Source organism: Dendrobium catenatum, unplaced genomic scaffold (assembly GCF_001605985.2).
Source record: "Dendrobium catenatum unplaced genomic scaffold, ASM160598v2 fragScaff_scaffold_740, whole genome shotgun sequence".
NCBI classification, from domain to species: Eukaryota; Viridiplantae; Streptophyta; class Magnoliopsida; order Asparagales; family Orchidaceae; genus Dendrobium; species Dendrobium catenatum.
The window spans coordinates 573023-585921 of record NW_021319202.1 but is presented as its reverse complement, the minus strand read 5'-3'; the positions used below and the strand labels follow the sequence as shown (position 1 = coordinate 585921).

The window sequence follows — 12899 nt, the reverse complement described above, 5'->3', positions numbered from 1 at the left end:
GAACGAATTTGCTTTTACATGATTGCCTTGAATTAACAAAGTATTTAGGCTTCGTTTGGGATGGCTTTTTTACTGCTTCTTGAAGCAGCTTTTTAATACAAAAAATTTAATTTTTATACTTAAAAGCTGCTTCAAAGAAACAGGAAAAAAGCTGTCCCAAACGAAACCTTAATTGAGCTAAGAAGACATGCTGATATGTGAATATGTATTAAATGAACTCTCACATGATTGTCATATTAATAATTAGTTTAAAAGTATAAATTAATAAGAATTTAATTAATTTGAAAAAACTAACGGTCAAAATTCATAATTTGCAAAACATGGTGGAGTTTTAAATCAATATGATCAATTAATTACTTTAAGAAATAAAAAGCTAAAAAAATCATTAATGTTTGCATGAATTAGAAGCATTCAAATTCATTATGAGAAAAAAAGTGGCTCAAAGTAACCAATATTTAATTGTAGAATAGCCAATAAATTTCCCTAGAAAGCTCTTGAGGATCATCGTAGCGAAAATTCTTTTTGTAAAAAAATATATATGTATTTAAACTTTTAAATAGTCAAAAATTATTTTGATAATTCATAAAGAATTAAATAATCATTTTAATCCTTAATCTGTTTATTATAGACATAAAAAAAAAAAAAGTTTGCAATGAATATATTGATGACTTGCCTATGTAGCGAGAATAGGCGTTCAGATGGTGGGAAGTGATGCGATAATTAATGATTGTAGTATGCGCTGTTGATAACCCCACCATTATAGTTAAAATGATGATATACGATGAGAGCACAGCACAGCAAGCATCATCATGAAATTAGAAAAAAACTATTTTCATCATATAAATATTTTGTTAAATTAGAAGGAAAATGCCTTTTTTTTTTAATATAGATCATTTTATGAGTATAAATCATTATTCAAAATGATACTCATAATTATGATCAATGCATGACTGTTGCGTCCAGGAGTATTCGCGACGATAGAGAAATATGATTTAACGTCTTAGCGTTGTACGAAAATCCGGCACGCAATCAGATAAGAGAAAGGGTCTAGCATTTATGAGACACCAAGATTTTTACGTGGAAAACCCCTGAAAAGGGGGAAAATCCACGGGGCCTAGTCCAGTTTGAATGAATCCACTAGTATTGCAGTCGATTACAAATGAGGCCCTTCCTTGGGAGAAGGCCTTAGCTTGATGTACATTTTATAGAGTACGTTACATGATATGAATACAAAGAATCACTATTGACATGTTCGTTTGGTCGGGAGGACCGTAGTCGGTGGGCGACGTAGGTCGGAAGGGATGTAATCGGCGGGCGACATAAGTCAGGAGGATCATAGTCGGCGGGGGACGTAAGTCAGGAGGACCGTAGTCGACGGGCGACAGAGGTCCTAAAGACTGTAGTCTGACGATGAAGATCAGAAGGACAGCGTCAGGTAGAAGTCCAACAATGAAAAGAAATCCATCTTCACGTAGACGTCCAGCGAAGTCCGATAACCGGTAGAACTCCGGCATCGGGAAGAAACTTGGCGAAGAGTGAAGGTCCGACGTCGGGCAGAAGTCCGACGTCTGTTGAAGGCAGAGAAGAAATCCGGCTTCACTTGGGCGGAGTTTCGGCGTCAAGAGGGAACTCTGCTGTAAATTGGGAAGAATTTCCGCATCCCATGGAAGTTAGGCAGAATTCTGGCGTTCTCCCGAATATCCGGCAGAGTTCCGGCGTCTTCAGGCAGTGGGAAGAGCTCCGGCGGTGGCGAGGAGGAGCTTCTTCCTTCTCCTCCTTCTCTTCTTCTTCTCTCTCTTCACTTGAGTCCCCTTTGTGTAGAATGAGGGCTCTATTTATAGTTTTTTTGGAGTGGCATAGCCCGTAAATAGGCGTGAGATCAGGGGCGAATTGGGAGTGGTTTGAATGGACGGCCGATATCGAATCCTTTGATCATGCACTGTTCGTTGGGCCTTTGAAGGCCTTCATGATGTCAGAATTAGGCGATCTTTGGCTCGTTGAATTCGTCTCGTCGAGCCGCTCGATTCGAGTATAAGTTCGTTAAAATCGGAGACCGTTTGGTAACTCAAATTGCGGTTTGAACCTTACAACAGCGCTTCAGGTACTTGATTCGGACCCATTTGGGCTCGGATTAGGTTGAATTTGGTGTCGTTGGGTTCGTATTTCCTAGACGCTCAGTTTGACTGTAAGTTTGCTGAAATCGGAATTCAGGTGCTTCCGAATTTAATTTTTGAAGTTTCCGGTTTGGGTTTTGTCTTGAGATTCGTGCCCGATCAAGATAATTTCATGATGATCCTCGCTTAGGTTTTTTGTTTTTTTGCTATTTTTAAAACAGTTTTTTAGTATAAAAATAAAAAAGATGTTTTAAGTAGTAAGAATGCCGTTCCAAACGAAGTCTTAGTCCTCTCAGGAACAAAAATGATCTAAAATTGCTCCCCGTAAGCTATTCTTAGTTAATCCCTCCAGGCTTGTGATTACTCTGGCCACTAAGTTGATTTTCAATCGAACACAAAACTAGAGTTTGATGTTCGAAAGCTGCTCAACCTGAATATAAAAATTAGTACTATTCTCATGGTGTGAACAGTGCGATATCAATATTGATGTCACACTGTTCACAAAATCGAGAAAGAATATACCCGTAATAATATTTTTTTTATGTTATAAAATATAATTCAGTTGGATGCCCAATGCTGGTTTAGACATGGCAGTTTAAGAGGATAGCGTCGTTAATGACTTGGATAAGCAACTTAATTAAACATCATCAAATGATGTGATTCCTCAACTCCTTCACATTTACTGGTGGCGCGAAGCCATCCCGCTTTCCCACACCTCGTTTGACCAACGAACCCGATCTTGCACCACGTGGAAAGATAATCGGATCCCGGCGACGGCGACAGCCCACCGGCGACTCACAGCTCCACCGCTCCCTCTCTACACCACTACATGCCACGTGTGCATTGACTTCTGATCTGACCTTCGAAGTGCTGACGTGTAGGCCGTGGTTCCGTGACTATAAGTGGGTCAGTTTTGGGGTTCACTGTCGTGGTGGCGTTGTAAATTGTCTCACGGGCTTTACAGGTGGTTGATTATTCGGAGCTGACTCTTGCATTGGAATTCCGACCTTTCGCGTTCGCAAAAAAATTTCTTCTTCGCATCTTCAACGGCTTTGTTCACTGTCTCTTCTACATTCTCACCAACATTTACATCTTTACTGTATATCCGCTTTCTCCAGCTCATCTGATTTCAGGAATAGCACTCCCTTTACGATGGATTATAGTTTGCCATCGCTTTTAACTTCTTCTTCCCATTGCCTTCCGTTGACTACTAAGGCTTCGTTTAGGACGGTTTTTTTATTGCTAAAACGGAATTTTAGTACAAAAATAAAAAATTTTGTACTAAAACTCCGTTTTAAAAAGCAGTAAAAAAGCCATCTCAAACAAAACCTAATTATCACACGGTGCTTTCATCGTCATGGCACTCAGTAGGAACAGAGGCCTGTTCTACATTCACCTTCAGAAATTTCCTAACTTTTTTTTTTTTTTGTTTCTTTGTTGGAAGAACTTTTACTGCTTCAACCTTCACCCAGGTCATCTGCCTTCTCATACAACCTAACCATAGCCGTTGAAAATTTATGCTGCCATTTCTGGCACAGAATTTTGGTTACGTTCTTCAGCATTTAGTTTACTTTCTTCGACCTTCTTTTAAACAATATAAGGTAATTTTGAACATTAATTTTCAGGTTGACCACCACTGTTAAGCAACTCCTTAGGGCATCTCCAACCGAAAATCTCATTTTTCACTCCAAAATGTCGTGAAACTAAAAAATGCCGTGATTCATCTCCAATCGAACATGATTTTGCCCCGTAACAGTTGTTCTCTTCTTTCACGTGTTTCTTTGGCAAGTTCAGTAGAGACCAAAAAATGACGAAGATGAACAGTGCAACGCAAATATTGACGTCGCACTGTTCATCCACGATGAAATAGCGTAAGAATTACTGCTCGGTTGAAACGACGGAAGAACAACAAACAACTCGTTCCATTGGGGATGCTCTTAGCCCAACCGAACTGAACCCGAATGCCAAATAAAAATGTTTTTTGTCTCTACTGTGAGCAATGAGACGCGAATATTACAGTAAGCACAGTTCAAAACGCTAAAATGCCGTTGGATTTACTTGCTTCTGCTCCAAATGCGTCAGCGAACAAAGAGAGACGAAGTTTGAGTACGGTGACGGCGCGTAGATTAAAAAGAAAAAAAAAAAGAACAATAAAGATTTACAGGTGGAGAGGGTGGGATAGGGTTGGTTTTGGTGGGTCTTTTGTTTGATTTTGGGTGGCTCGAGATGGACCCCATGGACTGGTAAGGCCCGGTTCCGTGATCTGTGGACCGATGAATGCGGGCTGGAAAATGGGCCCACGTTGAGTAGTTGTTATTCTTCCCATTCTTTATCTTTTGTGGAGAATAAATGATCCGAAATAATAGAATCGAGAGCCAATCTGGCGCGAAATTTTCAAACATATTTATCCATATTAGGGTGTCAATATTTAAAACGACATGAGAACCCGATCCGAAAAATCCGGGTTGAACCCGACCCGATTTCAAAACGGGTCGGGTTCGGGTTGACCCAACGGGTTGTCGGGTCAACCCACGAACCCATTTTAACCTAACCGCGTGCACCTGCCCCGCTGCCGCACGATCTCGCGCGACCCCACGCAACCCGGCCTCGCTGCTGCCGTGCGACGCCGCAACGCGACCCCGCCCTTCTTTCCTCTAATTTTTGACAAAATTATCATAATTGAGTAGCTTACTGTTAATGATGATTACTATTGATCAAGCATATTTGTATTTTATAAAAATAAATAAATTATAATTACAAAATAATTATTATACTTATCATATAAAAATATTTCTTTTTCATTTCTGTGAAATATAATCCTTAAAACATAAATGTAAAAAAAGATCAAAATGGTTCACAATTATATTAAATGACATTTTTATCACTAAATATTTTTTAAATAATTGAAATAATCCATGATTAGATTATTTTGATTCTTATTTAAGGAAATTATTTTTAATTATAATTGAGATTTTTTTATCTTTCCTAAAAAGTCAATGATCTATTTTGTTTATTTTCTTAAATATAAATTGAAATTTATAGAAATAAATTTATAAAAATAAGCTATCGAAAATAGTAAATTGTTTAGCATGATCTTATAATATTTTTAATAAACATAATATAATTGTCCTTGTGGTATCTTAATTTATCCTCTTTAAAAATAATTATTTAGATTTAAGGAAACTTTGAAAAAAAAAAGTCGTAGAATCTGGGCCGTCCGCGACGGCACAACTTGCGATGGAAGCAAAGCTGCGATTTCAAATCTCTCCAGTCTCCCCACGCTTTTTCCCATTGTCCCCCACCAGTCTCGGCGCCACATTCTCATGATCAGTAGCAATGGACTACCTGTAATACCCCCATGCTCCGAAGAAAATTACGAAAAATACTTTATACCGCCGGACTTTGCCCGCGAATCCGGGTTTTTCCATTTTCTGGCAAATCCGACCGCTGCTTCAGCATCGGACGGTGATGAGAAAAAGGAGAAGAACGTTGACAATGGCATTCGCGTAAATATCCGCAACAACAGCCCCGCGCGCGGGAATTTAACCTATCGTTTTTCTTCATTCATTTATTTATCTTAAGAAAAACGCCTCGCCTGCCCCTCCCGTGAAAAAAAGGTTTGCGTTTATTACACCCACTGCCACTTTCATGCCCTAACTCTCCTTAAGTAGCCCTACTTCCTTAACAATTTCTCCCCACATTCTCTGTGTAACCATTTGTTTCTACTCGTTCCTCTTCCAATAGTCAAAATGTCTCCCCTCAGCTCCGCCGCCGCAGCATTTGCCGTCGGATCCTTTTTCATAGCCCTAATTGCGCCGGCGGCAGCCCGCATTCCTGGCGTCTACATCGGCGGGACATGGAACCAGGCGCACGCAACATTTTATGGTGGAAGCGACGCCTCCGGCACCATGGGTGAGTCCACATTGTTTAATCCTATCCTTCCCGCTTCTGGATCCATGTTTTCTTGATGAGATCCAGGGTTTTACTGGGGGTTTTTGGATGCAGGCGGGGCGTGCGGCTACGGGAACCTTTACAGCCAGGGATACGGCGTGCAGACGGCAGCGCTTAGCACTGCACTGTTCGACAATGGTCAGAGCTGCGGAGCTTGTTTTGAGATCAAGTGTGCTGAAGATCCTCAATGGTGTCACGCAGGGAGCCCCTCCATCTTCGTTACGGCGACCAATTTCTGCCCCCCTAACTACGCTCTGCCCTCTGATAATGGCGGATGGTGCAACCCGCCACGTCCCCACTTTGATCTCGCCATGCCAATGTTCCTTAAGATCGCTGAGTACCGTGCCGGCATTGTTCCGGTGAACTTCCGCCGGTGAGCCCCATCTCTCTCGTCTCCTTGATTCCATGTTTTTTCTGTCTTGTTAGGTTTGTTTTAGCCGTTGGATTACCTTTTTTCTAGTCGATTGATCACTTATTCATGATGGTCCTGTTTATTCCGTTACGATAACACCCGCCGTTGCTTGCTATTCGATTTGTGTTATTGAACCGTCAGAATATTTAAAAAAAGATAATAATTAATGTAAATAACTGAAATCTCGCCCACCTTTTTCTTATTAATTTTCTTGACCTGCCATTTCATCTGCAATTATTTAACGCTCCTGTGTGTTTTAGGTAATGACAGAAATATATTTACTTTATTGTCCTAAACAATTATTTTTTATGACGGCTCAATAATTCAGGCCAAGAAATATTATCTGTATGATTTATGCGTTTTCAATCTGTCTATTTCTTTGATTTAGATTTAATCGTTAATTAATTAATTAATTAATTGACACATTTTTACCCCTATCATTTCCTAGTATAGTTAGTAGGAAATGATTGATTTAGATTGAATATTTAATTATGATTTATGCGTTTTTAATCTATTAAAAAAACTTAATGCTCATTTCAGACAGAATTTTTTCCTTTATCAACTTGATTACTTTATAAGTTGTTAGTTTTTTTGTTTTCAAATGCCAGAAGATAAAATAACATGATATTGTTAAGATCATCTCCAACGGAAAATCGCATTTTTCACTCCAAAATGCCGTGAAACTTAAAAATGCCGCGATTCATCTCCAATGGAACTCCATTTTGAGAAGATAACGATCTTTTTTTTCTTTCGCGCGATTCTTGTCAAGTTCGGTAGAGCAAGAAAAAAGGCGATGACGAACAGTTCAACGTCAATATTGGCATCCTATTGTTTACACGCATGAAAATAGCGAATGTTTCAGCGTTCGGCTGGAGCTCGAAGGCGACGGCATTCAAGCATTTGGAGTTCCGTTGGAGATGCAGTAAGGAGTTGGGAATCTGGGAAACTATTATGGAGTTTCCATGGCTATTAAGTGAGTTTCTTGGTTGCTTCTCTTTATTAACCGTACCAGCAGTAATGGTAGCTCTTCACACTATTTAGTGTCCTTTGGAAATTTGTAAGGGCACTTTGGTCAGACTGCTCGTATGGGCGTAACAGTAGGTAAACGCGTGCTCTGGTAAGGCTCGTGGCCCACACCCTTTCATATACTTAAATATTTTTGACATACAGGCCAATTAAATTAAATTCACATACATGCATAAAATTTTTATTCAAAAATTTTTAATTGATAATTAAAATTCTCACTCATATTCCTCAAATATTTGACATTTTCTTCTCTAATATATACCTAAAAATTTAATTTTTAATATATTTAATACTTTAAACTTTAAAGTGGTTCACACCTGCTAGGCTCAATGACGCAATGGCGGTTCGAGCATAGTAATTATGATTAATCTCGTTCAACCCACAATTGATTTGATCTGAAATGTAATCCAATTATTCCCAATATTGAGTTAAAATTGCCATCCCTAATGAATCGAATCAATCAGATTATGTTATCTTCGTTGATATATCACCCCATCCAATTATGTATTGTCCCATTTAAAATATTTAAATTTTGTTTTATTTAAATTTATTCGATAGTCAAAATGTAATCTTCACTAACTTTTTGTTATATCATCTTAATCGCTCAAAATGATAAATCTTACAGTTAAAACACGCTCTTTTCCGATGTGATGATCTGAATTGACCAGATGACGATTTTATTCTTTTGGAATTTTGATTTATTTAATGGCGAAACTATTTGGAATTTTGCAGGGTACCGTGCAGGAAGGCCGGGGGGATTCGTTTTACCATTAACGGGTTCAGATACTTCAACCTTGTGCTTATCACGAACGTGGCGGGCGCCGGCGACATCATTAGGGCTAGTGTGAAGGGTTCGAACACGGCGTGGATGCCAATGACCCGCAACTGGGGCCAGAACTGGCAATCCAACTCCGTCTTGGTTGGCCAATCACTCTCCTTCCGTGTCACCGGCAGCGATGGCCGCACCTCCACCTCCTGGAACATCGTCCCCGCCAATTGGCAGTTCGGCCAGACTTTTTCCGGCAAGAACTTCCACTTCTGATTTCCTCTTATTTGTCATGAACACTCCCCTCTTTGGTTTCCGTCTTTCTGTTTTTTTGTTTTTGGAAGTGAAGTGAGAGAGGTGGTGTTTCGTGTGAAAGGACACTCTTTTTTTGACTAATGGTTACTGGGTTAGAGAGAGACCAAGTAGTGTGATGGGTTTGCAGCGGCTGAAGTGGCTGCATATGCCGTAAAAAAGGGATTTTGTAGCCCGCAGCTGCCATAACTATCTTTTCTATGTTTTCCATCTATATATAAACATGCTAAAACTTATATATACTATATTGAATGTGTTTTTTTTTTCTTGTTTAGCTCTTCATTGGTCAAAAAGTTGGGCTTATATGTTTGACAAAGCCTTTAAGATGTTTAAAGATAGTTTTGTTATTTAATTTTTTGTTGAGCGTGCTCAGCTGTTGTGGCATTTGGTCGAGCGCCTGCCGTGCGTTGTGCTGGTGGTGGGACTACTGAAGCCTCGTTGATTGATACAGTTGTATCCGTCCTCTGAAAAAATGCAATAATTACGCTTAATTTCTAGGTTTAGGTTGCCGGGAAACATCATGGACTGCATGGGATTCAACTAATTAGTCCCTTGCCCCTTTCCAACTGTTTGACATCTGCCCCTTCAGCTATTTTTCTTGCTCGGTTTGTGAAAATGTCTAAACTAGCCGATTTTAGTTGGATCGATCTTTTGGTAAGATAATTAAATGTCTCGCATGCACGCAAAATAATGTGTCGTATGTACTTAGGACATCTCCAACCGAACTCCAAACACTTGAATGGCGTCGCTCATGAGCTCCAACGGAACGGTAAAACTTTCGTTATTTAATTGCGAGTGAACAATAGAACACCAACATTAATGTTGTACTATTCATCTCCGAACTTGTCGAAGAAATGCACCAAAGAAGAGAATGACCGCTACGTTCGCAAAAGGGGACAAAATGAAGTCCTGGAGATGAATCACGACATTTTTTAGACATTTAGAAGTGAAAAAAAATGAGATTTTTGGTTGGAGATGCCTTTAGATCTATATCAGATCTCCATTTTCCCTTTAAGTGATCGGCATGCAATGTTTTCTTTATTATCACTCTCCCCGTTCTTTCTTTATTGGGTCTTAATATATGTGGATTCTATGTATAGACATTGCGAGAAGAGGGCTTAAATGTAGGGCACATGTGGAGCATTGATAGTTAATGTAATATATGGGAGCCAGCTCAGAACGCAAGAACTCATGAGAGAAGAGAAAGGACAGATGGGTGGGTCTCATTGATCATGACCTTATACTACTGGAAACCACGAGAGTTCAATTGTTCTAGTTTCATTTTTTCGTTGTTTCAACATCAAACAAAGTGATTAATGTGTTTCCAGTTTATCCAATGTTGAACCCAGCCACATCAGAGCTATCTCATTCAACTGTACACGAATAGTTTTTATTTTTTATGTAATTGGTTGTGCTCATCCGCTGGCGTGTCCACACATGTCGGACCCATAATACGAATCAGATGTCCTACAAAATAGCAACGAAGCGCACGCATTAAAGATAATTTTTAGTTGCCGAGAAATTAAGAGGGAGGAGATGGGGCACGTGAGTCGTAGAAGAAAAGGTCTTAATTCTAGGAATTTTTATTAAGTCCCGTGTCCTGATATAGCTCTACGTTCCGACGTCAATAACATGTCGCCACGTGCTACTACTCTTTACCGCGCGGCCCGATTACCCGACCCGGACCGGAACCCGGTATTGCTATGTTCGTGTATTGCTAGGTATTGTTCGGTATTGCTCGGTATTGCTAAGTATTGTTTGACAATAACGAGAAATACCGCTCTATCAAGACCAACATCTAGCAATACCGAGCAATACCTAGCAATATCTAGCAAAACCAGGGTATTGCTCGGTATTGCTGGGTATTAGTCTTGACAGAATGGTATTTCTCGTTGCCGAGCAATACCTAGCAAGATCCCGGTCTGCACAAATCAACCAATACATAGCAATATCGGGTCCATATCCGGGTCGGGTCGTCGGCCGCGCGATAAAGAGTAGGAGCGCGTGGCACCATTTTACTGGCGTCCGAACGTAGAGATACGTTAGGACACCGGAAGTAATAAAAATTCTAATTCTAGAGAGGATTTGTAAATATATAATAATTGAACATTGAACATTCATCCAAGTCAAAATATCAATATTTATTAGAACAAGCATTAACAATTAACTCCCAAACAACTATTAGGAAAACTCTATTGGCTCTCTATGTTTTGCATTTCTCATCTATATCATTATTTTAATACATTTTTTAAAAATAGGAAAAAATACATTATTTATAATTCTTCATTCTTATTAATGAAATTATTTTAGCTATGTAAGACTCTTATAATTTTTACTCTAATAATTTATTGAAGAAATCTTATCTCTATTTTATTTTATTTTATTTTACTTATATATAAAATATTTAGATAATTCTAGTGAATGTTTCAAGCAATGCAATAATATTGATTTTGAAATATATTTATCATATCTGAAAAGTCACTAAATAGTCATTTGAAAATTTTAAATATATTCAATCAAAACCAATTGTTAAAAAAAATAGTGGGACTTTTATATCAAACTTCTAAGAGGTTGATCTTTTTTATCAATTAATTTATCCTCACGATATAATCTTTCTTTTTTTTAATAAATATAAATTCACACATATTATATGTACAAGCTTCGAATTCAAGAATTATAAACTGATTAATTAAATTCTCAACCAAAAAATTAAAATGAACTGCACAATATAATCCTTTTTACAGCACACTGATCCCACTAACTCGATTGACTTACCCCATTAATATCAGCCAGCCATGATTAATAGGTATTTTTGTAGATGGCTATTTATTGAATAGTTTGAATTTAGAAATATGAAAATGAATCTTAAATGATTGTAGCTTTGTACAGTTTGCAGCATTTAAATATGACATGGTGAAGAAATCCATTAAGATTTCTTCCTTACAACATTAAATTGAATGCTTAACATCATTGACGTACTCTGCATTATGAAAAAAAAAAAATACTTGAGCAATATAAAGGCCCATGAATCACGATTTTTATAGCAATATTGAATGATGTTATCAAATACTTCTATAATTTGATAATATTAACAAGCAAATTTTGTAAGAATCTTGATCCAAATCAATTTTTTCCTTGCAGCAATAGAAGTTGGGGAGGGTTGTCGTTTTAAATGGTTGCACTCACTAAACTCATCAATCTTTTGTAAAACATCTTCCAAAGAACCACTAGCATTATCTAGTTATTCGGAATCTCCGCGAACATCGACATGGTTGTGAGCTTGGATAAGAGCTCAAGCATTAGCGCGAGGAGCAACCTAAGCCTATGAACATTAATTCAAGCTTATCTTTCAATTTAGGACAAACACCACATCTAATTTTTTTTTGCGTTTGGAGCAACCTATAATTCATAATTCATCTATTCATTTTATAGAATAGAAATGTGTAATATAAAATTTAGAAGAGATATATGTAAATATGTATGAAATCAATATTAACCTCCAAGTTTTCTTATCACCAATCATCAGGTACATAAACATTCTTTCTTCTAAGATCTCAGCCTAATCTATTAGACTCTCGCATCAACTCCCTCCATAATTTTTAATCCTTTTTTAGTTTTATCTTATTCTCTTCTGATTCTTTCGTGAAAATTCTTCATTAAATTAATCGTCAAAGGATTGCCAAGTTCAATTTCTCTCAAACATAAATCACAAAAAAATATCTTTACATCGCGCTCCTATATTATAGATGCCCAACCATCCTTTGTCATACCATTTTACAGCCTACTTGTATTATAAATTAACGGTCAGTTTGGATCTATATATCACTCTAAAGGAAGCATCATATGAAATCTGTTAACTGAAAGACAGTGAACTGCACCAAATATTGCTTTGCAGGTCACTTAGAATTCTACTGAATATCTACAGGAGTGGTACATCTAACCTGCCTGTAGATGTTGTATTGCAGATCTGATAGCAGAGATGAGACCTCTAAGAGAACGAAATAAATTGAAGTCCTACATGGCTTCATGGCAATGATAATCAAAATAATTCCCAGCATTCCAAAGCAATCTACAACAACAACAAAGAAGCGATTGACATGTTTAGATTAAAAAGCATGGTTACAAGCATTGACCTCTCCAAAAGGCAGAGGAAACCGTCTTTCTGTTTTCCTCCTGCAATAAAGGGTTTGATAAATCGTTTTGACTGATATATATAGATTCTATATAATCTAATTCATGTGGAGAGCTGCAGTATTCTAAAGCAAGCAATTATACCAAGATTTTTAAAAGCATGATGAAAATTGTTCAAATATACAGC

The 12899-nt window shown here is 37.9% G+C and overlaps 1 protein-coding gene across 1 annotated transcript; it reads left to right on the top strand.

The window, feature by feature from the left end:
• Positions 1–5737: 5737 nt before the first annotated feature.
• LOC110110233 (expansin-A6-like) lies at positions 5738–8821 on the top strand. Its single transcript, XM_020841613.2, has 3 exons — positions 5738–6026; positions 6120–6438; positions 8236–8821. The coding sequence occupies exons 1-3, from the start codon at positions 5864–5866 to the stop codon at positions 8543–8545; spliced, it is 792 nt and encodes a 263-aa protein (XP_020697272.1). The 5' UTR covers positions 5738–5863; the 3' UTR covers positions 8546–8821.
• The last annotated feature ends 4078 nt before the right edge of the window (positions 8822–12899 follow it).